Raw genomic sequence first — 27,500 nt, forward strand, 5'->3', positions numbered from 1 at the left:
TTTAACTGGTAAAAGTTTAATGTCAACTTACTTATAAAAATGAAAAAATATTTTAAAATTCACCATACAATTGAGCAACCTGGCCCTACTGACTACCAGCTATAGGAAGGCATTTAAGGAAATGATGGTTGTGTCAAAACAAAGGCTAACTTGAGGCATGTATGCTGCTTTGAAATAAAAAGTAAAGAAAAACCAAAAAACCCTCTCATTTGCAGGAAGCTAGATGCTTAGTCTAGTTTTTAAAGCTAATTACAAAATCTTCGTTCATACTGGTCCAGATGTCTTGACAATTTCTTCTTCTAACAGAACTGTCAAAAGAAAATAATGTTTTATGAGATCTTCATACATCTTAGGTCTAAATCTCTGCAAGAAGAAACAGAAATACAGCACCATACTTAGGATATGGAAACGACTAATCAAAGCACTTTCTTATATTTTAACCATTCCTTCAGGCATCTGTATACAGACACTTCTGTAACTGCTACCTTACAAAAGGTTTTAAGGACAAATATACTTTTTCAGTTTCTGCAAACAATTCTATCAGATGATTTCCAAGCTTTATAGATTATTTAGATATCTCAGAGCCTATATATGAACAATATTCAGCAATAAGCTACGTAAACCAAGATACATAAAATACTTTTTTATGTGGAAATCTTAATGTACACCGTGGCATGGCTCTGCAGAGCTGCAGCATTCTTAACATAGAAAAATAACAGAATGAGGTTATCATGCTTCCTATGGCATGTCTTCATTTCAGTGTTTCTGTTTTATTGAACTACCAATGCTTCTCAGAAACTTTATAAATTCCTGTTTCCCAAACTTAAAAAAAAATATTTGATCAAGTTATCACTGCCCTACACTTATCCTGGCACAGAAATACAGCAGCAGTCATCTCTCTTTTCTATTACTTCTTCTTTTCAGATTAGCAAAAAAGCAGAACAAACAATAACAACAAAAAGCCTAAAAAAGGCCAGTTACATTCACCTAAACAGACATTAAAACCAGTTAAAAGAACTTTGGGTGAAGAAAGAGAAAACAGTGACTAGCTTGTCACCACTTAGCATGGCAAAGCAGTAGTGTAACTAAATGTTGCAAGGACTAAGTCCTGACTTCTCTCCCCCTTTGCCACCAACCTTCTTGAGAGATCTCACACCTTTAGTCAAAAATACATTTCTAATGTAAAGCTATTTTGCAATCTCAACATGTAATATCATTAATGGGTTAAGAAGTAACTAAAAGTCAAGAGAAAGTGGTTTGTCACATTTACTGTAAATCCAAATTAACCACAGAGGCTGGCTGCCTGCTATCAAATATGCAGAGCAGTCTAACAGTCTTACCTTCCATCTGTTTCCACATTCATTACAGACAACAAATGTTGTCATGGGTTCATCAGCACTGCGGGTTTGAACCTTTGGCAAAGGCAAGAGCCAGATCGGAAAAGGAAAATTAGTATCTTCAATTTTTGTTAGTGTGTGTTCAATGTAACTGTTTAAATCAAACTTTAACATTGAGGAAACAACCTTGCAAAAAAATACAAGTTAACTTTATGTATCAACTGAAACTGGGCTTTTTGCCTTGCTATAAAGCCACCATAAACTTGGATTTTGAGAGATTTAGTAGCACTAAAACACCAATTTCTGCACTGAAACTGCGCATGTATTTCTAGGAGAAGATTCTGCACTAAAAGTACAATGGCCAGGACAGCTTCACATACATTTACCAATGCAAAGGCTTAAAATCTCATGACTGAAAAACAACTTGCTATTTAAAGCATCTGATAAACAGTACAAAATATAAATGCAGCTGATCCTACAACGAAAATGACATTCCCTGTAGCACAGTTAAGCCAATTAAAGCACCCTTTCTGTGGTTGTAGAAATTACTACAAATCAGGGTCTAGTGTTAGTCAAATAGTACATTAAGTAAATATAAAAATACACATGTATATATATGTACATATAATTTTCTGCTATTTGGTCCCTCTGTAAAAATAAGCTTACACACATTAAAAACAGTATCTCTCCTCCACATAAACCCCTTACAAACATGATGTATTAAGAAGAATTAGCAAAAATTCAGCATTGCAAAGAAACTCAAGTTTCAGTTTATATAGATACTCAGCTCGGATCTACCTAAAATTTTTGGCAAATAGATACAACAGTCTTGCTTTACATAAAAACAACTAAGTAGATCTAGCTATCTTCATGTTTTATAATTTTTCAGCATTTTGCTGAAAGTTCATTTTGCAATTCCAATTTTTTTTCTCTGACAATCTTTATATAGGACTTAAGGTTTGAAAAAGGAAAACAAAGAATCTGAATAATCACGCACCTGGGTGTATGTACAGTTCTTCTTTTTGCACTTGCCACATGTAAACAGATCAGTTTGGGTACCTCCTGTTTTAGCCATCTGGTGCTCTCTGATAGCTTCTTTGGTCAGATTTTTGCGCATTTCTTTCAGCTCATCACTTGCCATCTCCTATAAAGGACAAAGAGCAGACAGAGTTTACTAGAGAGTTTTAGCTTTAAAACAAGTTACCACTGTGTGAGCCAATACAATTTTTTATTTAGAATCCATGAACAACAACTCTGTTGAAGGGCAATGTAATTCTACACATTTTTAATTTTACAAGACTTAAGCTGGGCTATTTCACAGCACAGAAGCTACAAGAAGTTAAAAATGTTCTCTTTTTTAACAGAGATAGGAAAAAAATTTACAAGTTACAACATCATGCATCTAGAAACATTTCTATGCAAATACACTTCTGAAGTTCAGAAATGTAAGCGAGGCAAGGATTTAGAAGTCCTCCGAAGAGGCAAAAAAGATGCTCTTCCTAGGTTAGATCTTTGGATAATTATCTCATTGACCTACATAACATTTATTACAGGAAAAATTTACATTTTTTTGACTTCCATATTTGTACTGATAAATACAGTACAGCCATAATTAGCCATATGTCACCAGAAATCATATTAACTTCGTTTCTAAGCACTAGCCAAAGAGCTCAGAATCACCCATTTTCTTTTTCCTTTAAAATAGTTTTAGTGCACGAGATCTCCACAAGATCTAGTAATCAAGTGTGCACAGCAAAACCAATTTGTTACATTTTTCTTCAAATTAATTTTATTCACCATCCCATGTAGATGTGGAATGAAAATCTTGTATCAATGCTCCTTCACTACTGTCACGAAGTTATCTTAACACTAAGAGGGTTTTAGCCATTTGACATTTCAATCCAAAACATTAATCAAACAAAAAATGTGCACTGGACAGGACAAAATATATGTTTGTGCATATGTACATAAATATGGAGATGAAAGAATATCAAAATACATACTGAAGGTACAATTTCCTTTTTTTACACATTTTTTCACCATCTTCTCTTTGCCCTAACCTTTATGTAAAGACATATTAAAAAAAAACACCCACCAAAAAAAACCCACCACAACTTTCTTTTGGAATAGTTTGTCACGATTTTCATTAATTGACCATAACTAATTTCTCTCAGTCACCAAGACACTCCTTTATATTGTATTTGAGGGGGCAGAATCTAACACATAGAAGCAGAACTACAGAACTGAAACAAGATGTTAACAAGATGTGCTTTCATATTTCTCTCCTATAAAATCTCATTTTTCATTTGAATTTCTAGATCTATTTTGACTTGTAAAGACACTTTCATGCCCTCTACCCCAACACAGGCCTGTAATTCAATTTCTGCAAGCCATTAAAAAAAAAAAAAAGCCACAGTCATTCAGAAGTACACCAGCTTGCACAAATTACTTTTATGGCTAATAAATACAGGTCAGGGTGTAAGTCCAAGATGGAAATAGTTCAAGACCTGTGCTTTACTTACCTCTGCTGTCATTTTAGCAAATTTGTCAGGAGGAATGTTTCCACATAATACATTTTTCCTTAGGTTAGGGTTCTTCGCATCCTTGAGATTCGCTATCCTACTTCGTACCCTATTTTTGTATTTCATATCAGTGTTTTTTAATTCTTGAAAAATAGGTGCTTTGGATTTAAGGAACAAAACATGGATAAGTAAAATAGAGTAAAACATTAACAAATAAAACAGAGCATTGGAAAGGATTCATTCTGGGGGCAAGTTCTAAACCAATGTACTTCTCCACTGTCCATCAAGTCCTCCCCCCACCCCAACCAACAGCTACTTTCCTGTTCAACACAGCAGAATTCACAACCTTCTGAATCCTAATCATAGTTTAGTACAGGGTCAGTGAAATATGAATTTTTGGGTAGTAGGACCTCAACTGTAATTGTGAAAAGCCTCCCATAACTTTATGTCCAGTTTCTTGATCTCATCCTGAGAATTAATTTCTGAAATATTCTAACAATGACAGCTCACTAATACAAATTTTTTTGTTAAAAAAAGAAGCACAGACCTCTGTTCTGGAATGATTCAAACACTGGTACCAGAACCACCCTTTTGAGAACTGTGAATTCATTTAGAAATAAACTTGTAGAAAATGATTAAGACTGTTAACAAGAAAAGATTTTAAAATAGCATAGAAGAGCTGGGCATTTTATGTAAGAATTCTCCAGTAAGATATAATATTGCTGCTACAAGGAAACATATTGAGCCAAAAAGAACCCACACACACTCACCTACACACATTCCTACATATTTTAAGGCAAATCATTTAGGCTGGGCTGGTTTTTAAACACTAAATTTATGTACTGATGTGTTGAACACAGTTGCCATTTTTGTTTTATACAAAATATAAACACACTCAATATATAGAACAAGTTAATTAATTTGAAAATTACTGTGTTTTTCAAAAATACTCCTGCTCTAGGGCACACAGATATACAACAAAGGATATCTTCTTCAATCTGAGAACCCAGCTCTTCTTCATCAGCACCAATAGCAATGTAATCGTCTGAGGAAAACAAATGATAAAATATTAGCAACCTGACACTCTGTGTTCTATATCCCTGAGATCCCTATAGTTCCAGAATGCTCAAACTCAGCAAATTATAAAACAGTTGCAGTGAGTCTTCTTGTTGTATATGTAACTTTAATCTACTGTGTACTTAACCTTTCAAAATTTATTAGTTGGAAGAATACAAGTAAGTGAAAGAAGGCGAACAGAATTTTAAAAGAGTCAAAAACATTTAAAAACCAAAAAACTTCTGATACCTAGTTGCAAGCCCAAATAGGAACAAAAACCATTGTTATACAGAAAAATCTAAAATATTCCAATGGGCTTGGCATCTCTCCCATCTCCACAGCCTGTGCACAGAACAAACTATCATAAAGGGAAACATTTTATATGGTGTTTAATCAATTGTTTTAGTCCATACAATACAAGAATAAGCAAATAAATGTTTTGCATGCGTGGAAGAGAAAGATTTCATTAGAAGCATGGTAATTAAATAACAAACAATCTTATTGGATTTTTTTTTAAATGCAAAGCAGAGATGTAAAGACATAAATTAGAAGAAATAGACCACAGCAGCCTTGAAGGCAGTAAAACACTTGAGCTAAAATGTCTCAACTCTTTCTGACCAAAATGCTTCCCCACAAAGACGTCTACCTTTCCAAGACAGCTTAAAAACAAACTGCATATAATGTTTGCCTCCTCATTTCAACATGGGTATATTTCAGTGAGTAACCCAAACATCATGTTCTTTAGTCAACATTGCTTATTGTCTATACCTGAATTTATATGAATCAAAAGAAAGAATAAAAGAGTGAAGAGAGTAAACACAGATGATTCAGAAGTCTACTTACACTGGGCCAAGTTAGACAAAGTTAAAAACAGAGAAACAGGAGCTGGGTCATAATTTTGACAAAGAGAAAGATGCACCAGAAAAAAAATCAGGTAATTCTGAAAAGTCCAGTTTTCAGTTTGCTCCTTATCTAGCAAATCATTCAATTTGTCAGTTTAAAGACACCCAAGTGTATATGAGAGATAAAAAGAAAAAATCCCAGAACAGTCAAGGAATTTACAGACACCCAAAAGGCACGGGGTTAAGAGCAATGTAAGAGTTTATTATTACAAGTTATCTTAATGAAATGTCAAGAATAAATCTAAATAGAAAGGCAGCCTTCAAAAATTGAAATCTGAAGGCTCCCAGGACCTCTGGTGTAAGACAGTCCTGCATGTAGTCACACCCTCACAGTCAAAAAGACCGAGACAAAAAAAAAAACCAGCCTCTACAAAAAGATTCAAATGAAGCATTAAGGGGGCAATAACATTCTTGAAAAGAAGATCCCCTGTTGGCAACGTATCAGATGAACTGAGCCACAAAATGTCCTGAATTAGCAGCAACAAAAATGCATTTTGAAACATCCCCATGCCATCAAGGTTACTCATTACTTGCACCTTGGGTGAACTGGTTTATGGGTCTACACACAGAAATGGATGCAAACAGGGTTTATTCTACCCTACAGGGTAACAGAAAAAGTATAGTGGGAAAGACAGAAATAGAGAGGAAGGAAATAGTTAAACTGGAAAATATTATCTAAAAAGCTCACCTCCTGTTCTGAGAGCTGCAGAGAGCATTTCTCTACATTTCACTCGTACAGAGTCTGAAGTGCTTGGAGCCCGGGGAAAAGAAGGGATGAAAGAATTTGAGGGAGTACTACCCTCCTCCTTCCTGCTGCTGGAATTGCTACTTGAACTGCTAAAAAAAGACAAAATGAAAACCAATATTAATGTTTTTTCCCCCTTCAAATAACTTTGTTTCTGAGCAAAATACGGGTCTTTTGCTACATCCATTTGATGGTATTCCAAAATAAGAACACAAGCCACCTTTTAAAAGTTATTTATAGCTGTAGAGTCAGTACGATTTTTAAAGTGTCTTTAGACTATTCACTAGGGTATTCCACACAATAGAGACAACAGCAGGTATTTTATTCCATTATGTGGCACATAAGCTTTAATTCTCAGTTCTTTACATTAACATGAAATCTTTTTTCCTCCCACGGACCTTTGCTTTAAAAAACAGTGACGATACATCACACCAACATTCACTCTGCATGCCTTGCATTCAATCTGCTTACTGTACTGAAGGGGTGCCACGGTCACAAACCACCCCCCCCCCACAACTTATGTAGTTTTGCAAACTTTAAACCAAGCTTTCAGCTTCCATCTGGACATACAGTTCGAGGTTCAACTTAAATTTTAAAATGGCTGCTGAAAAGAGATCACTAAAGTCAGAAATGTATAGAAGAAATGGGCTTGTGAATACTCTTTTGTAAATGTTCTTTAGCTCCTGCAGTGACATTAATGCAGGCTTCTTTTTCTGGTAACATACTTTGTGTTTACCAAAAAAAGTGCAGAATGTTTATTAAACTTAAAAGCTAACTCACAAAAGAAGCATATGCAATTACCACCAAGCAGAGAAAGCTGTTTAACAATTCTCAAAGCTGGCTGCTAGTACCAAGAGAGGACAGAGTATTTGACAGACTCAACAGATGGAATAAACAAAACTTGTCTGGCCATATCTTGACCTATGTTTGTTGGGGTTTTTTTCATGTCAACAGGAGCACAGTTTACTTCCCCAACAACACACTGTTTCTTGTACAACTCTGTCTTTCAGAAAAGAACACGGCAGCTGTCTCTAATATTACCAATTCAGACCAAATAGTTTAATGTTAATTTATACTGAGTGAAACTATTTGCACAGCCATTAAGAATTAAGCACCTTTCTTCTCTGGCATCAGGGCTGTTTTGTGAGGAAGATGCAGGCTCCTTTTTCTTTTCTTCAGAATCTTTATCAGTTGAAGGTCCATCTGGAAATACAAAACATGAGAAACTCTCTTCTACCCAGAAATAGTAACTGATTTAAAGCAGTGATAAAATATCATGATTTTTCCCGAATCAGTTAGAAATGCTATCATCTCCCACTCTCTGCTTTGACCTTCTCTCACAGTACAGCCTTCCACTTCCCAACACCACCCTCCCAATGCAGGAAATGGAAAACATGACAACAATTCAAATCCTTCGAGTCAAGTCCAGCATCTGCTTAAACTGGCAGTAAAGACATGATAGAAACATCGACTTTTCTGATTAATTTTTTCCAACACTCCTGCATTAGGTAGACAGTAACTTCCCAGGTATTGCATCAAGTCTCTGGAATTTGTCTTCCATGCTTTATATACTTAAGTTCCTTCTACATACATGCCATTCTTTTTAATTATATTGTGGAAGACAGCATAGTTGGCAAAATATAAAATCACTTTCATATTTTCAAAGGAGTTTTCCAGACACACAGACAGTATTTTCTGTGATAGCTCTTAAATTATTTGCCTCGCTATTTAAATATATTTGAATCTGCCATTCGCATATAGGTTATGTTTCACTACAATTTTATAAAGAATAAGGACAAGAGTCTTTATAGAAAAGAGCAATCACAACATTTAACTCAGGCACAGCAAAAATGCAAACACCCATTTCCATTGTAAAGAGGATTTCAGAGTGGCTAAATTGAGTGCCTGCTTTGATTTGTTCTCTAGAAAGGATGGCTCTCTACTGCCTACAGAGAAAGCCTAGTGAGATTGGCATCACTGATTGACAGATTTCATTAATTTCTCTTTGCAAGCTGCTATAACACTTCTAAATTCATAGACTGTATTACTGGAATAAGCATATACTACAAACTTGAAAATTAATTAAAAACAGGACAAGAAAAGGAGGGAAATCTGTTAAGGCTCAGTCTTGCCAACAAAGATGTCCTGAACTAAGCATGCTAATCCTTGTTTAAGCAATCTAAAAGTATCCTTATTTTCAGAGGAACCCCATCCCTGTGCTTCTCAGAGGAACTTGGTTGTATGTAACACAAATCTGGGTCTCTTCAAACATCAAGCTTTTTAATTTTATTTTTATAGAGCAGAAAATAACTGTACTGGCTTTATTTTTATAGGAACAATAAACTGAACATGATTTTGATCCTTTCCTTAACCTGTGAGTTAAGGAATTTATCCAAACAAATACCACTTTGTTAAAAAAATCATCATAAAAGGAGAGCAGAGACAGCAGTACTGGATCAAACCAGGCACCAATCTACTATCCTGTCTCCAGCTGCACCTATAAAGAGATGCACACAAAATAGTACAAGAGCCAGAAAAGCACAAGAAGATACTTCTCCAGAGTATTTCTCCAGCCTTCAAGAACTCACCCATTGTTTGCAATGTTGTATTCAATCCTTGAAAAATTTCATTTAGGAAAAAAAAGATAATTTAACACAGATGATGCATCAGGCTGATTGCCTTTAATAAACTGAAGATGTTATTTAAAAAAATTCCTAATAAAGAGACCAAATTAACGACTTCTGTTTATAAAAACAATTTCACTAAGAAAGCAAACAAGACTATAAACTGAATGGATCACATGAGTTCTCTGCTATGACAACTGAAGTGCACTAAGAGAAGGAAAACAACTCCCATTTTTAAAATGCATACTCGCTCTCTCTATGGCAACTACTGATTACATGATATAATCTTTAAAGATGTTCCAAATATGCATACAATCTTATTTAACTTCATAATGTTTTAAGAACATGCTCATTTTTGTCAGAGGCTTTAAGACAAACCAGTAGATCAAACAGGTATCTTGGGGTACTGCTCAAGTCCTGCAAAGCAGGAGGTGTGCTTCAGCCCATTTACCTACACATTTTTTTGGCACACAAGTTGTCAAATTCAGGTCTGACTTGTGTATCTCTGGTTTATTACGCACACACACCACAGTGGTATAGCTGGCACCCAGATCACTTTTATCAAACACTTCCATTTAGCCCAGCACCATTTCACCAAGGGCAGGCACTTGCCAACACCTGCCAATACCCCAGTGGCTTCTTTCCCTTATGGAGGGCAGGGTGTACACAAGGCACACAGATAAAAGCACAACTCCTCCTACAGCTGCAGACCAGTCTATGCAAGGATGTCTCAAACCAAGGTCAGACTTGAGCAGCTGAAACTGGACATCTTTAGCAAGTATGTTTTCAAAACTACAGCTTCTTTAACCACTTAAGAGTTTTTGCTTAATCTAGTTTCAAAAAGCTGAAAATAAAGTTAATATTATCCTAAGTGTTTAAGTTGCTTTATGGCTCATAAATTGGAAAGCACTAGAAGAGATGCTTTCCATCTTTAAACTCACACAAAAATAAGGATATCTTGCTTTACTGAAATACTGTCTTGACAAAAGAACAGAGTGCAATTAACAGCCTGCGAGGCAGCATTTCATCTATCCTCCAGGGATAGAAAAATTATCCTTGACAAATTAAAAGTCCCTACTAATTAGGTTATTTTACATTCAATGACCAGACTCTAATACAGAGGAAGAATGACATTTAATGGGAACTATGAACAACCACAGAAATTTTAACAAAGCAAGGTGGAAAAAAATGGCCCTTCTGTGAAATGTCTTTAAAAATTCCAATGTGATTTATCTCAGAAAGTCTACAGAACATTATAAATATTAATATACTACAAACTACAAGTTGTGCAGTTCCTTTTTGCAACTCCATACAGCTATTCAAACTTACCAAATTTTTCTTCAGAAACAAGTGGAAACTGTCACCAATTTTAGGACTGAAAACTGTAACTTCGCAGTTTTAGCTATTGCATCTTCAGGCAGCCATAAAAAAACCTCAAAGCTTTGATTTTTTTATAAGAGAAGTTAATTTATATTAGTACTTCTTCTTTAAAATATAAAGAACATGGTAGTAACAAGAATACACCATTAGTCACTGGAATAAGACATTCAAAGTTTAACAACAGAACTGCAGTTTCTACCTGGAACTTGCAATTAATTTTAAAGATACTTGAAGCTTCTCCAGTGAAAAATCTCTCCAGGGTCAAATAAGACATAACAGTGGTTTGTGTTATCAAACCAAAAATTTTAACACAATAAGATACAGCCAGATATCATAATTAATCTGAATGTTAGAAGCCATTAATAGCTTTCTCCTAGATTGTTCTATGTTACAAGCCAACACTAGACATTTGCTAGTAACAAGAAAAAACTAGAAAATATAAAGATGAAATGTTATAAATTTACAAATCTAACTTCAAATTAAGAAAAATATTAAAGTAAAAAAAATTTCCAGAAACATTAATGAAAGGGGGCTAGTTATTACCTGGAAGCACATGAAAATTTAATTTACCGGGATATTGTGTGTTGCCTACTCAGGAACCACCACCAGAACTTGGAAAGTTTTCTGAGTATTCAGTTTAAATAAGTTAAAGGAAAGAGATCAGAGAACCGGTATCAAATTACATAATCATTAATTCAACAATGACCTTCATATGCAATAATTATTCAGGCTCCATTTTCCAGAATCTGACCAAATAGTCTTGAGATGCACAAGCAGCTACACTTGTCAGCAATTCCTCTACAAGACGTATTAAGGCATGAAGGTAAGATCAGTAAAAATTTCTTTTCAGTGGTAGCTCTGGAAGGAGGAACATCTAAAAGTCCATAAATAAACAACAAAATTATGAACTATTTGCTAAAGATTTTTTTATCATCAGTGTCAAAAGACCATGACACATGGACTTATTCACTCTATGTGTTTTTCTTTTATATAGTAAAATGCATTGTGTGTTGTTATCTCTCCACTGATTAGCTTAACAAATTACAAACCTACTAACAGTACATGAACAGTTCAAAATAAACACTTCACAAGAGGTGATTTCTACAGCTCATACTCGATATGAAAATGAAACCACTGAAATTGTTTTTGCACTTGATTCTGCTTGATGTCTTATATAGACATGTACTCTTCTTATCAAAAGTAAATAATATTTGTAAATGCTATTAGATTCTAATTTAAGAACTTGCTTTGCCAGGAACATTTTTTTTGTTGAGCAAACGAAGCAGGCTTTGAGATGTCCTTGAACAACTTCACTTATGACAGCATTAACATATCTGTAAGATAGTCATAGACTGCACCTGCTGGCTCCAGAAGAATCAAATCCAGGTTTGAAATAACAAAGGATTTTGTGAGCAAAGTAATCTTAGTAAAATACTTCCGTGATGCCTGACTGGTGTTATTAACACTTAAACACTCTTAAAATAAAATTACTCAGGCATGCCCTTCTTTGAAATAGGCATTTCAAAATGTTTGTGGCCTCATTTTAAGTTTTCAGTAGTGGCAACAGATGATCACTTAATAATATTGTACCATGCTGCTGCATTTTCAGTTCAGTATATAAAGTAACTGGAGGAAAGTTTACCTACAGGTCTGGACATTTTTTTTCACTGTATACTCTTCAGTTCAGCAAGTAATTATTTATTATGAGGGTTATATTCCTTAAGGAATTTTTGTTGCTTTTCTAACATAAGAAACACTCCTGACAACCTAAATGAGCGTGCATAATTCATTATCTGCACAGCATACTCTATATATTCAGCTACTTGGCAAAACAATCATTATTGGTAAATCCCATGTTATAACTGAGCAGCATTTTATTCTGAGAGGTGAATTTAGCTCCTTATGCAAATTGTGACCATCTCTGCTGTGTAGTTTAACTTTCAGAAAGTATCTGAAAGGGACCTTGCACTGTGAGGTGACCTTGCTCACCCAGTGAGTCACTTCAGATGGTTACAAGCCCTCTGCTGCGCAGCTTCTGACCCCTCCAAAACACATTTGGTAACCTGGGAAGGCTCAAGTCAAGCCACAAAGATCTGGTGATTCACAACTCACTTTGATTTGTATTCATGTATCCCATGCATTCCTAAAAACTAAACTCTGATAGCATTGAACTGAAACATTACATGCAGCCTGAACAGTGAACAATTCTTGCCTAAATTCAAAATGTCATTTATAAAAATAACTCACAAAGACTTCAGAGCTCTGAGTACAATGCCTGGTAGGATTAACAGCTGTCCGCTTCTGCTGCCATCTTTGCTCCATACCATTTTACATGCACTATAAACAGCATAATCGAAACTGATTTCTCAAGCAGCTCAACATACGGTATTTCGCATTCTTCCAAGAAAGTCAAAACTAATGATAAAACAGAATAAGAGTACTTTGTAAGATTCCCACCCATACTTATACCCTATCTTTCACAGAAACTTTTCACATGAAACTTTACATTCTAATGAGTAACTGAGCAGTGATAAAAGAGGCAAAACATTTGCCTTACTATGCTTTATTAGAAGATCTACATTACAACCAAGGAAAATTTAACTACCCAAATTCTGAATGTAAGCAGCGCTGTAATTTCAGGATCAATTTGATTTTATGTAGTAAGTGCACATACTAGAGCTGGCACAATAAATTACACACAATAATATCTGTTCTGTAACAAAAATTACCACATGAACGAAGGTCACATACTCACTGCCTCAAGAAGTACTCAGTTCTGATAAATGCCAAAGATTTCTTATTTGCTTTCCAGCTCCTCACGTTTGACTTCACCTCATGCAAAATGCCTTAGTTAGAGTCTCCCAACTGTGTTGAAACAATCTGAATCTATCAAGCTACAAAAGGGGAAGGTCCACCTTGCCCCAGCTGTTTGTTACTGCTACAATCCTTGTGCAGCAAACAGCAACTGCAAACAGGCTGGACCAAAAAGTCATAGTTGAAATTTCAAGCCAGAAGAAATGAACAAAACAATTAGTTTCCAACTGGTCAATTCCCAGCTCTGGTCTTCTGGAGAGCCACTCCAGCACCAGTTGTAACACAGGAGGGAGCAAAGAGGCAGAAGGGAAGTCAGGAGCGCTCCTTTGCACAGCAGCCTACACCCAGACTGACCTGCTGTGACCTTCAGGCATCACATTCTTACCCAGACTACGACAGCATGGAAACCCTCCAGGCAGGAGTAACACTCCCCAAGTTTCACAATGTTTGAACACTTAAACACCAGTAAACTTTAAGTAACAACATATTAAGACAATTTTTACTGACTTAAGGAACTCTAGCATTAAAAAAATGAGAGAATTATTTTTAGTGTCTCAACAAAAAAATGGCAAATCCTTTAGTCAAAAGACAGCAATAATCAGGCAGATCTCCCACTCCCCAAGGAGAGCAGCATCTGAGCACACTCCCAGTGAGAATTCTGTTGAAATTGAGAGTATCTCCTCTACTATGCTGTCTAAGCTAAGTGGCAGTATTAAAAATTTGAACTTCAAAGAAAAAAAAATAACTCTCACCAAATACTGATAGGGTTTTGTTTTTAAAACTTAGACTAATAACTTTTAATTACTTGAGAGTTAAATCACTCAATCCAGCAGCTACTTTTAGAAGTCTTTAGAGTAACTGATGCTAATATGCAAGTCAATTTCTCTACTTATATACCTTACCACTTTTATATACTGATTTAATAAAGCTGGACTTTCACATTTAAATTTAAAAAGTATATTACTTTCACTATTTATCAGTCATCTCTGATCAGATCCTACACTAAGATTCAAAATATGCATTTACTTTTATTATTATGGTCATTATGAATTTTAAGGTGTTTTATCAGCACGTCTAGTATTACCCAATTTTAACTTCTAAAACTAACATAATTAGTAGATAAGTTAAAAGTCTTTAAGGTAGCTTTAAAAAGTTTGCTGTAGAGACTGTTGTTTCTTACTAGAGCATCAAAGTTTAAGGTTCTGACAAACTGTCCATTTCTACAGAGTATTTTCTATATCATTTACAAGACAGTAATAAAGTATCTGATAAAACACTTCATAACTGATAAAAATGAAGCTGAGGTCAAATGGAAGGGGACCTGGTATTTGGTATATTTTTCCAGACAGAACTGTAAATATTTAAACTGCTAAGTAAACTGTTTTCTATTTTAAAATTTTAAGCTTCAAAAATCTTAATTTACTTAAGCTTACATACAAAGAAACAAAACAGAGTGCACCACAGTGTATGAACAAAAATACCTGGACATATTCTGAGATTTAAATGTTTTCAGACGTATTAAATACTTCCAAATACCCTTGAATAAAACCTTAACAGAAAGGTTTTAAGTGTATTAATTACTTTAAGGGAAATTAAACAAAAAGTATTAAGTTGCTAATTAGTAAGCTGTTTAAAATTATGAAGGTTTTAGTTTTAGAAAGTGCAGCTCTGTTTCTTGCTACCTGCAAGTTTTAACAGATTTTAACATTTTTAATGTTTTTTTTCTCTTCATAACCAAACATCAAAGCCTCCACACTCTCACATGAGATTTTGCACGAGTTTTTCAGAGCACTTGTTATATTTGACGAAGAAACTAGTCAAGAAGTTTGTTAGTGCTTAGTGCTGCAGTACAGTCACTCCAGCTCAAATGCAGGCAATGAGACTTCAGAAATTAATCACATCAGAGAAGCTGACTTCCTGCTGCCTGCCAGCCCCAATAAAATACATTAACTGTTTCTCTGCACACACTCTCACAGTAATGGCCTGGTGACAGTCAAAGAGTAAAAAACCAATTATACCAGCACAGGAAGTTTCAACATTCACACAGAAGCACAAATATGTCTAAAGCAAGGCAGTGACAATGATGAGCACCGAGTTAAAACATGCAAGAACAGGGATGTTTTTGTTGCCATACCTAACAGCTTCTTCCAAGACTTGATAAGAGATTTTGCTAAAGATGTAACCTCTTCATCTGTGCTTTGCTTGCGTATTGCATTCACTGACATTCCAATTCTGGTAGACTGCAAAGGAAATAGAAATATACATTATCACAAGTGACATGAGGACAATTTAACAAATAAACATACATAAATTTGTACTTTGACATTAATTTTTACAGCATCTTTTTTCTTTTTCTTTTGTGGTGGGTTCGTTTCCCTTTTTTCTCGTGATTCTCAGTTCAAAATACTGCAAGCCTTTAGAAAAATTATTTTAATGACATGGATATTTTAAAAATAAATACAACAGTATTACCATCTGTCTTCATCATAAAAATCTGGGGAGGGGTGGGCAGTGATTGTGGGCACAAGGCTTAAGGACTGTGTTTATATTTCAGCACTCTAAGAAGCTTGCTGACTTCTTCATTGACATCATACTCAGAATTCCCATTTAGTGGCTGTGGAAAATGCTGTAATACCCAGCTGGGAACAAGCATGTTTTAGGTAACTACAATTTTTGGTGGTACTGACATTCTTTAGAATCATTAGCACAAAGAGCTCTGACTTTAGACAGAAGCAGTACTCTCTGTGTTTAAGATTTTAAAGAATGAGCTATCCTGTCTTTCTGAAAAGGCCAAGACAGTGACAAGCTTTAAACCTTTGCCACTACTGCCACCTACAGAGCGAATATGAGAGTAAGTTACAATTCACACCTTTCAAGACCCAGAAGACGAGGACATAAGTATAGCTCAACAGTAACATTTTGGAAGATTTATGGCTAATGTGTACATGTAACAAGGAGAAAATTTCCACCCTTTTAGCTCCACAAGAGGAGAAAACCATTTACCAATATAAATAAGGATTTTATTATCTTTTTGTATTCTGACTGATGACTAAATTTTTTTATTTGCTGTTAAGATGCTCAGTTTTGTTGCATTACCATTTACAGGACTCACTAAATATAAATTACTCTACTTACTTTTGCAATAGATCATCATTAACGTTCTTCTTCTTGAAAGGAAAATTTAAATCTTTCTAGCTTGCTAAAAATGGAAATGATTTGTTCCTGTAAATTACTTCTTACAACCCAAACAACACTTTCTGAGGCACCATGGATGTGCTAAATGACTGGAAACATACTGAAATAATGCATAGCTATTTCAGCCAAGGAAACACATTACATAACCTCAGGCCTGAGCATCAGCTCTAAACATGCATTTTGAATTAAAGAAAACAGATGGCTACTCACCTGTAACTAAAATGTTCCAAGATGGACTCTGATCATCCATATTAATGGTACTGGCCATTTCTCTTGATATTTTGAACACTTAAATCTCAACAATATGTTCAGACAGTAAAAAAATAACATGTCCTTGAAAAGCCATAAAATACCACATCCAGATGGGAAAAATGTAACTACCAAAAAACCCAACCCTCCATTAATAGCTGGGCACAATGACAGCCTATGCTCATCAGTGAAGGGAAAACACACAAACTTGCAGACTTACTTAGCTAAGTAAAATCCAAAAATTCAAGTAAAACTCAAAACTAACCAGAAAAATTTCTTCTCCTGATCACACAAGAGAGACAGTTTATGGGAACTTTCTGAACTGCTTTCTTAAAGTAGTACATAAAAGCAACTCATTTGTTTGCTTTTATAGAGCACTGGATCAGGTCTACCTGAAGAGAAGAAGTAATGATCTACTAATTTATCTGCCTTCTAGCTAGCACAGGTAGTCACAAAAGATCAGTGTTATATTCTCAAAATTATTATGTTTTAGTGACAAACCAGCTGACAATATTTGAAATTTCCTTAGTCATCCCGTCTGTTGCCATTGTTAAATGAAAAACTCAAGTATTCTCATTCTTCCCCACTTTAAATTCTAGAGCACTTTCATCTGCTTTCAGAGTAAAGACAGTCAAAGACAGCATAAGAGAGCTGTTTTCACCCTGAAGCACTGAAGCTTTAGCCAGCAGGCCTCAGAAGGTGCAAGCAGTAGTGAGCACAAGTAACCTATGTCTGAACACAAAGCAGAGCACATGGGGGCAGCAGGTGCTCTCTAAACCAGAACAAATGCAAAAATGTAAGGAACACAGCCAGGGAGGGAGAGCAACCACTGAAGCAAGCAGACATGCTTCCAACTTAAAACTGTAAGTGTATGAGGGTAGAGAATTGGTGAGCACTTGGACCAAAGCAGAGCCAAACCAACCACTGAAGAATAACCACCCCTGGGTTTCCAGGTCTTGCCAGTGAACTGCCCTAAAGCCATTAACAAGGGCTGCACATCATAACCTAGTTCTGTACCTGTGTGTGTAACTTCCTGTAAAACCTGTTTGTGAAAATAGAGCCTGACTGTGTCACTCACTGTCTAGCTCTGCACTAACCACAATTAGCACCAGGGACACGATGCCTTTAATACTCTGAAGCTGCTAAACAGATTTGCAAGTCAGACCACCGCATAAATTGTGTGAGGAAGCCTACTGGCTCCCTGCCTAGCTGAGCAAGGATCAGCTTGCTTACATAAAACTCATCAGATGCAACACAGTGGTATTATTGCCTGTAATCACTTCAGCTTTCTGTGAAAATAAATGTGGCAAGAAAGACAGAAGACACCAGCACAAGTCCAGACTAATATGCACAAGTCCTACTAATATGCACCTTCCTATTGCACATACCTGTGAAACTCGTCAGATGACCTCATAATTTCAGGCTGAGGTAGCAGCAATATTACACAAAAAATCATCACTTCTCTCATTACACAGGAATAACAGAGCTAGCAGAGCTTTTCTCAATGTAGCCAGCCTTCAAAGCTTCATAAAAATGGGTATGGAAGTATGCTTTTCATTTTTGTTCTGCATTTCATCAATTCAAACACAATTGTCAGAAGTCTTGATCTGCACAGAGGAAGACTGCCTCCACTATCTCATGATCATCACCCTTCCTGACAGTGGCACACTAATGATGCACCACCAGAGCAATGAGTATGATTTCTTCGCATTTCAGCTCTTGCTCCGAGTCCACCATTTCTTAAGCAAACTTGGGAGGCCAACAAAGAAAATTTATGTCAGATTTAATATTTTATCAAACTCTCAAGGAAAAAAAAAAGTAAATTTGGGTCCAAATATGTTGCTAAATGCAATCTTATGCAGTGGAACTGTTTTGAATACAGCAATGGATATTTACGAAAAGCTTCCTAACGAAGGTACAGACAATGAACTATGCAAGAGTATCCCAAAGTACTTGAAATTTCAGAGCTCTTGCAGACAGATTTTTAACTCCAAAGGCAAAATAATGTTACTATACTTAATGCAAAATATAATTTGCATTAAGACCTGCATTAAAAAATTCCAAAAAGTCACGTAAAGCAGAAGGCTTTTCTGGGTTTTCTCTTGTTTTGTGGGAGGGTATTTTTTCTAGGGGGTTTTGAGTTTATTTTCTTTTAAAAGAAGAAGGTTGAACATAAGAGACAAAGCAACAGAGTTGTACCAGCATTCATACATAAAAGTGACACCTTAATCCTACTTTCTGTCAGAAATAGTATTAGTAATAACTTACTAAGTACATTCTGCAAGTATTAGGACGCATGAATCAAAAATGCTATCACTCCTGACACCTTTAAAATTTGAACTTTATAGCTAATTCTTTATCTGTGACCATTAATTTCCCCTTAGAAAAAAGTTACTTTTCAGTCTTCTCCAATTTAAGCGGCTACTGCAGCAAATCAGATCTCAGATTTAACTGAAATTTTAAAATTTTCACAGATAGGGAATATCTGGCTAGTTTGGAACAAAAGTTGCTCACTGAAGAACTACATGATAAGCTCTTAAACTTGTCATGTAAGGAAAGTTGACCAATGTTATTTTTTGAAAGAATTTACAAAAATATATGAAATATTGTTAAAGATGGAATTCTAAGCAACATTAGTGAGAGTATCCATGCAAGTGGGAGAGATTGTACCCCTCCATCACTCCAGCCCAGGAGAGTAAAAGAAGAGTATAATTACCTTAAGAAATACATTACTCAGAATGAGGAAGGGGGGACACAGAGTGTTTCTCAAATACAACTTGCCTAAAAGGTATCAAGTATGTTTCTCCTCACAAGGCAAAACCAGAACTAACTACACAAGAGAAGATGGTATCAGATATAATCAGGGGCATTCTCCTTCAAGAAGAAAGAAACACACTCATTTGTGTTAGAGTAAAAATGTAAGATTCTATGACTGGTAAATTTGTAAGTAGCTCTTCTCCCTTGTCCATGACAAAATTTACAACTCTCAACTTAATCAGAAAGATAAGCTTTAAGAGTTTGCTACTGGAAGAAAATACTTAAGATAAGTGTGCTACATGAGGTGAAGTGAGACTAGATTACCATGTAACAAAAAGCTTCCAAGGACTTTGGACATAGGAATCTATTTAAATAGTGTAACCTTCTTTCAAATCTGCTGGCTCCACCTTCTTCATTAGGGAATTAACATTTGCAACACAACTACAATAAAATCATACCTGCAGTAACTCAAGGGTCATGGGAATATTCTTAAGCTCCTTCAACAAATCAAGAGCTCCAGCCTAAAAAGAAAGAAAATAAAAAAGTCAACTTAGTAGCAATCAGGAACACCAAATAAAATATCAACAATATAATCTTATCTGCCTTCAGGGCACTGGGTTCAAACCACCAGTTCTCAATTTATCCACAGAACTAGAACAAGGAATGGTCCACTTCACAAACTCTAAGCATTTAGAGGCCTTAACTTGGAAATCAAAGTATTCACTCAAGACTAGGGGAGTTTTACCCCAAGTAACTCAAATGACAGTCAAAGCATTCTGACAATTACTACTTAACCAACACACATCTTCAAGGGTGCTTTGCTTAACAGCATCCGAAACAATCCAGACAACAGCAGCAACTTTCAGCTCAGAACAACCACATCAGTTTTAGGACAAGAACTTGGAGTTGAGAAGCTCTGCACAGTCCATCAATATTGCACATATATATAAAAAACATACACAGACATCACTCTTTACTATATTTGTGGTGATGTGGTAAAGCCACACATCATGGGTTTTTCTTTTTCCCCTGCTAAGACTGTTAGGAAAGGTACTAACCACTTCTGTGTAAGCAGCTTTCTAGATAGATGATTCAGGTTCAGAGATTGCACTATTAGATGTTAGCAAAGTCTCTACCCAGCTACTTTAACAATTGGTTCCTTAGCAATATAGGCCTTACTTAAAAAAAAGTTTGCATAAATGTGAGCTCTGTAATTCTCTTTAACCTCTCCAACCTTGAATGATTTACCAATGCTACTTCAGCAAAGTTCTGCACCATCCACTCCTGACTGTGCAAGTGGGCCGTCAGCCCACACAAACCTCCCAAAGGCTGAGATGATGTGGCTGTTATTCAAGTGCATGTGGTGCTGAACCTGGAAGCTATGAACAGAAGGGAGGCAACAACTGCCTGTGCATCCAAGAGGCCGTTCAGTTCACTCAGGCTCAGTTCGTTACTTTTTTTTTTTTTTTTTTTTTTTTTTTTTAATCCATGAGGTTTGGAAAGAAATCCCACAAAATATCCATTTGAAAATCTGTGGAATTTGATTCACTTTTTTTTCTCCTTACCTCTTAACTAATCTTATTTTATTTTGCATTTTGCTTGCTTTTCAAATTCTCCCTAATGAACTTCTATTATAACACCTGTTGCAAGGATACTTAAAATATTCTGCTACAACTGCAATCTTACACTATAACCACTAAAGATAAAATAGCCACCAGGAGGTTGAGAAAGATGGAAGTGGAACTTTTGGTGTCACATCTAAAAACCCTCAGCTTTGGACACCTTCAAATGTTGGCTACAACCTTTGTTTCACAAACACTTCTGACCCAAAGAAACCTCCAAACCCAAACTTACATAAATTCAATTAACATGTAAAGCTAAAGTTTTACTATTTTGCCATGATAGTAAAAGTTCCGTTTAACTTTTATTCATGTTATACAAAACTTCTCCAGTCTTAACCACAGAATTTTAGCAGCAATGATGCAAGACTGAGAAATGTCACAATGTTTTCAGGTGCTAAATTGAGTTGGCATACTAAACCATATCTTTCTCTCAACAGCCATAAGGGTGGTTTCTTCTGTGCAAACACAGATCCAAATAAAGCAAGTTAATTATCTTCACTGCTACAAAACAAAATCAAATTCAAGAAAATTTTCTTAGCCAAAACAAAACTCATGACAGAAGTCAATGTGCCATTTTAAAAAATATAATCCAATAAAACTTACCTCCAAACTAATTAAGTTATTAGCACTGTACACAGCATGTAATTTTAAAATTAACACAGCTGATTGTAGGCTGCAAATTCAATATGAAAGAAACACCGTAATGCAAAGTAGCATTCTCTTAATCTCATCTTAGAAATGCAGCCTAGTCAAAATTCCTTTGCCTGTTATATCCCTTCCCAACTGCACATGTGAAAACAAATTTATTATTCCCAGAGTAAATGTTTTCCAATACTAGCAACTTCCAATACATAGCAGGTTGACATGCAGATTGACAAGCAACAAACTTTAAAATAAAACAAAACAGAAAACAAACAAAAACCAAGCAAACAAACAAACCTGCAAAAAATCCCACAAACGAACAAGAACAAAAAAAAAAAAAAAAACCTCACAAACAAAAGACAAAAACAAAAAAACCAAACCCAGCCAAAAAACAACAGGTTAACAGATGTTATCTACATTTTATGCTGGTTTCTATACCAAATTACCAAAATTGATAATGCACTAATACTTTCTAAGCCTTCACTTCTCTAATCAATTAAACCGTGCACCAAGAATTAGATGCTTTAAAATTAAATTTAAATTGGTTTTAAACTCGTACCAACTAAACAGCTTTTCATAATCACTCTTCTTAGCATAAACTCAAATGCTCTCTGTATCTCAAAACTAGTGTGGAAGTTGCACAGCATAACTTGTAATTACTTTTCTCCTAATGTAAGACTTCTGTGTTCAAAAAACCCACCAGTCATTAAGAGCATTGCTATAAACCCTCTTTTAAAAGCATTTCTATAATTTTATAGAAAATTAAAGGCTATGTCCCATTCTCCTAAGCTAGCTGGCTTTCAATTTACCTTGTCACTTAACAGAACTCAGCTTCATACAGACTTAGTAGATTACTCAGCTTCTTTCAGCTGGTCAGACGACAGCACAGAATGGTATTCTATAGTCATATTTTAAAAGCTGAGCTTCAGGCAATAGAAAATGGAGTACATTTTTGAACACAGCAGAGCTATCCAGTCATAATTCTGTTCTACTTAAAGGAGTATACATTAATAACACAGACAATTTTATTTTCTTCTCTAAATTTACTCGAGCATTCTTCTTTTTTTTTTTTTTAATCCATGGGTGCAGCCTTAGTTTTCATACCTATGAAACTAAGTTTTCATTACAGCAGCTCAATGAAAGAAAGGTGTACTTACATACAACAGAAGCTCAAAGGAAGGCACTACAGGTTTTAATCCAATCACAGCTCTGAAGGAGGAGTAGTATCTATTTCAATTTGAAGCAATGGCAGAAATGTGTATCGCACAGTGCATTAAATACTAAATCGTATTATTTCATTTCCTCCTTCAAAACAAAAGAACTGCACATATCACTATTCACTAAAATAGTTATGAAATCTGCACAGCTACAATTAAATTCTTAGTCAAGGCAAATCACCAAGAGTCTGACTCAGAAAGAGTGTCGGCATGGCCTGCCCTTTTAACTCATCAAAAGACATGTCACAGAGTGCTTTGCCACAAGCCAGAGTCACCTTTTGTATGAGAGATCAAACATTTCTTGTCATCTGACTCTTGACAGCTTCAGAGAGAGCAAGTATCAAAGCTTTTCTTCCTTTCTTTTATTATTAATGTGTCTCATCAAATCATTCTCATTCAAAGACACAGACCAAATACCTGTTCTTGATGAGTAAAAATGGAGAAAGGAACACAAGAGGCTGTCAAGAGTATCATTATTCAGTGGGTACTTGTGTAAGAATGCATTTATCAATTTTTCTTCATCTTGGTGAGACAATAAAGTACCTCTTCATAGAGACTACCTTAATAATTTTGCTAAAGTTAGCATTTTAACTGCAGGACAGAATTAGGTAGGAAATCACTTTGTGCAATAAAGAAATACTTTGCAAATGACAAAGACTTAGAAAAATGGAGAAATCTCCTGGTTTGAATACTAAAGTACATCCTCTCCTTTGACGCCGCTAAGGGCTTTTATCATACCACACACATGGGCTTTGGACAAACTGACAAATCTCCACTCTTCGCCACTGTGGCAGCTCATTGAGAAAACATCAGCCTAACAAAGGAGCCACTTGTGCGTAGTAAGGAGCCTGACTGAAGGAGCTCGCTTTCAACACAGCACAAAAGCCCAACGCCTCTGGGGCTCCCATGCTCTCACTCCTCGCTCTCACAGCTGGGACAGAGGTGAACATGAAGGTCCAGCTCAGGCTCCAGCCAGGCACAGCCCGGCCCAGCTGTGCCAGCTGTGTTCAGCCACGTCACATCATCACTGACCCCAAGGAAGTCAACGCAGCGCTCCCCAGAGCTCTGAAAGTTAATCATGTTACACATGCTAGAGAGTGAATACATGTTCCCAGCTGCTGTTAGGAATTTTATGCAAACTCCTAAGCCTTTCAGATCACAGAGAAATACCCTGTGGTCACCTGCAGCATCCCTGGTATTGCGGCTCCCCAGGAACAACAGTCATTCTCATGCTACCTGAGAGCTGTCATTTTCTTTCTGTTATCAGAAGTTTTACAAATAAAATGGAGCTGGCTGCCCTTTATCAGTCTCATGACCATGATATTTAAGCATTTCAGTCAGTAAGTCTTCACCCTTTCAACACCTTGAAGGAAAGAGCCACTACTTCAGTTTTAGAGAAAGTGGGACAGCAAATGCTTTTGTGCTTAAATGCATGGAGAATAGAAATAAAAACAAAGAGGGAAAAATAATGGAATTAATAAATGCCAGTGTCACAAAATATTCTTTCCTCTAAACAAGGGTCTTGCTGCCATAATGTATCATTTGAGAGTTCAAATATATCAGAGCTAAATCATGCCATATTATGGAACCTTATGAATTGAAGCATGGCTTGTGAGTACTGACAATGAATTTGTCTGTATTCTGAACTAAACAAATGTCCTTGGTTTAATATAGTCAGTATTTCTATAAATACACAGATATTATTAATAATGCTCTTTATACTCCCAAGTATTAAGCAATAAGAAAACTACTTCTATAAAGTTGAATTGCAGTGTTGAGTTCTCAACTATTACTGTTACTAAGCTTTTCATGCACTATCATAACATATAGAAAAAACCCCCTTTAACTTTACATGTATAATAGTTTCTTGCAGGAAGAACAACAATCACATATACAAACACAAATTTCCAGAGAATAGTAATATGCCCACCTGATAAAGAAATAGTAAACAGAGTTGACAACTTACTTGCATGCTACTTTATGTATAGCACCACGATCATTTATCTGGTTGTTGCTCTACACTCTGATTGTACTTACTTTGATGTGTTTGCAGACACTGTATAAACACCATATGTTACCTCAGTTCTTTATGAAGGGCATACATGACAATAACACCTCAGCTAAGCCAACTGAATCCTGCCTAACTATATTTTTCATACGTTCTGAGGCACAAGTTATTCTCCAGATTAATAAATACATTTAGAAGTGTTGCAGGTTAAAGGAAAAAAAAAAAAGAAGAAGAAAAAATGCTTACATTCCTCATCTGTTTGTGAAGTTTACCCACTCAACTCCGGCCCTGCCGCAGCTGAGTTCGGGCTCTTCACTCATATCTTAGTTTTTACATCCCACCTAAAACGCCAGCTTTCACACCTAAACGCGACAACAGCCCACGTACAGGGGGCCATCTCCGCAGGGTTCTCAAGGGGGTGACAGGTTTTCTTTCCCCGCCAAGGCCAGCCCCGCCGTTCCAGCCAGCAGGAAGCGAGGGCGCAGCCGCTCCCAGCCAGGGCCGGTGCCCGGGCGGGAACCTCCTCTCGGCCCAAAGCGCTGCAGCGAGGGCGGCGGGGCCGCCCCGCGGGGGAGCAGAACCGGCTGCCGTCCCCCATCCTCTGGCGGGGCCCGGGGGAGGCGCCGCGGCCCCGCGGGGCAGCGAGGGAGGCAGCGAGGGAAGCGCCGAGGCCGCCGGGCAGCGCGGGGAAACGCGGCGGCGGGAAGGGACAGGCCCCGTGCTCGCGGGAAGGAGGGAGCGCGGGGCCGGCCGGGGCCGCGCCGGGGCCCGCGGCGCCGCCGCCGATCCGCCTCCCGCCCCGTCCCGTCCCGGCGCTCACCGCGTTCTTCTTCTGCACCATCTTGTCCATCTTCTTGGCGATGCGGATGATCTCGTCCTCCGTGGCCATGGCGGCGGCGGCCCGGGCGGCGCCAGGCAGCGCACGTCGAGCGCCGGCCGCGGGAGGCAGGCAGCGCTGCCGCTCGCCGAGAGCGGGGGCGGGGCTGCGGCCGCCCGCGCACCGCGCTACCCCCGAAAAAGCCCCAAACCCAGTAAAAGTACAGTGAGATGTCTGACCTCTGGCAATCTTCACTGGCCCCTGCACCGAGTCCGACCGAGCTTAAGAAGCGTTTGGACAACCATCTTCAGGCCCACGGTGTCATTCTTCGGTGTCCTGTGCGGGGCCAGGAGTCGGACTCCATGATCCTAGTGGATCCTTTCCAAATCACGACAGTCTGATTCTGTGACCCTCTTACCCTCTCCATCTCCCAGCAATGCTTCTAGAGCCACCCCTGCTCGTACCCGCGGACACAGTGCGAACCACGCCGCCCGGAAACCCCTTCCTACGGCAGCGCTTTTCTGCGGCTGGCAGGAGGCTCGGAATTACAGCAGACACTTGATTTTCACTAGCGTCAAAGGGATGGGGAAAAGCCCCCGTTCCCTCTGACAGAAAAGGTTTTTATACATACATCTTTTCAATAGTTACTTTTATATTAAATCGAGTGAGGGTTTCAAATTGCAGCTTCAGAGTGAAGTTTGGAAGATAAAAGCTCCGAGGCATTACAAAAGAGCTGGAGATAAACTTTGGCATTGGCCAAGCATCACAGTGTGAGGTGCTACCGTGCTTCTAAGTCTAAGTCTTAGATCTAGTTTAAAACTTGTGTGTGTTCCAGTGGGATATACCACATTAATAAAGTTTGACATACAAAAACTACACAACATTTACTAACGGAAGTCTGTTCAGCAGCGGAGCTAGATGCCTTCTTACTGTGATTTTTGATTGAGAACAGCATCATTAAACCATTTTTGCTGTAAAACAGGAGTGTTTACTTCACAACAGCAGTAGGCACATCTGAAGGTCACAGGAAGATTATCCCTTCCTAAGATCCGGAGGGTGCTTACACAGCCACTCAAATCCATCCTTAATAAGCAGTCAAATGCTGTGGATGGCCCAGTTGTGAACCAAGGGCTGTAAAATATGGACATTTTGGAGAACAGGTGAGGCAGACCTTTTCCTCCAATAGCACTCAAGGAAGCCATTATAGCAAAAAACCATCAACACACTTGTCTGTCATGCACTGAGCAGCAAGACTGTCCTGTGTTTTGAAGCCAAACAGAGACGGGTGGGTTTTGGGCACTTCTGCATCCTGCTCAATGGACACCATGGTCAACTCTAAGGCCTGCACATATTAGAAGCAATTAATATTATCTGGGACCTACACAGGATCTTCCCCCAGGTTAGATCTGGGCCATGAACTGGACAAGCATACAGAAACTTTGTCTGCTGCCTTTTTGTTTATTCTGACCAACAGGGGGTAAAAAAACCCCACAAGAACAAAGAAAATATTTTTTAAGGAAAAGAATACCTTTTAATTCAGGAGCAGACTATGGGAAGACAAAAATAAAACAATGCAGCTTCTGAAATGTGCCATTTCAGGTTTAATTCCATTT

The 27,500-nt window shown here is 37.2% G+C and overlaps 1 protein-coding gene across 3 annotated transcripts; it reads right to left on the reverse strand.

The window, feature by feature from the left end:
• Positions 1-26,035, reverse strand: TCEA1 (transcription elongation factor A1). Of its 3 annotated transcripts, none has more exons than XM_059860570.1 (10): positions 25,891-26,035; positions 20,040-20,102; positions 15,515-15,620; positions 7,678-7,765; positions 6,506-6,651; positions 4,848-4,904; positions 3,860-4,014; positions 2,335-2,481; positions 1,341-1,412; positions 1-308 (listed from the first exon to the last, which is right to left on the reverse strand). In XM_059860570.1, exons 1-10 carry the CDS (start codon positions 25,957-25,959, stop codon positions 300-302), a joined length of 912 nt encoding a protein of 303 aa, XP_059716553.1. In that variant the 5' UTR covers positions 25,960-26,035; the 3' UTR covers positions 1-299. The 3 variants fall into 3 exon arrangements, with proteins under 3 accessions (XP_059716553.1, XP_059716545.1, XP_059716562.1); XM_059860562.1 differs by having other exon boundaries at positions 6,506-6,654; XM_059860579.1 differs by lacking the exon at positions 25,891-26,035 and adding an exon at positions 25,317-25,517 and having other exon boundaries at positions 6,506-6,654.
• Positions 26,036-27,500: the final 1,465 nt, after the last annotated feature.

This window comes from Haemorhous mexicanus, chromosome 1 (genome assembly GCF_027477595.1).
Source record: "Haemorhous mexicanus isolate bHaeMex1 chromosome 1, bHaeMex1.pri, whole genome shotgun sequence".
In the NCBI taxonomy this organism is placed as follows: Eukaryota; Metazoa; Chordata; class Aves; order Passeriformes; family Fringillidae; genus Haemorhous; species Haemorhous mexicanus.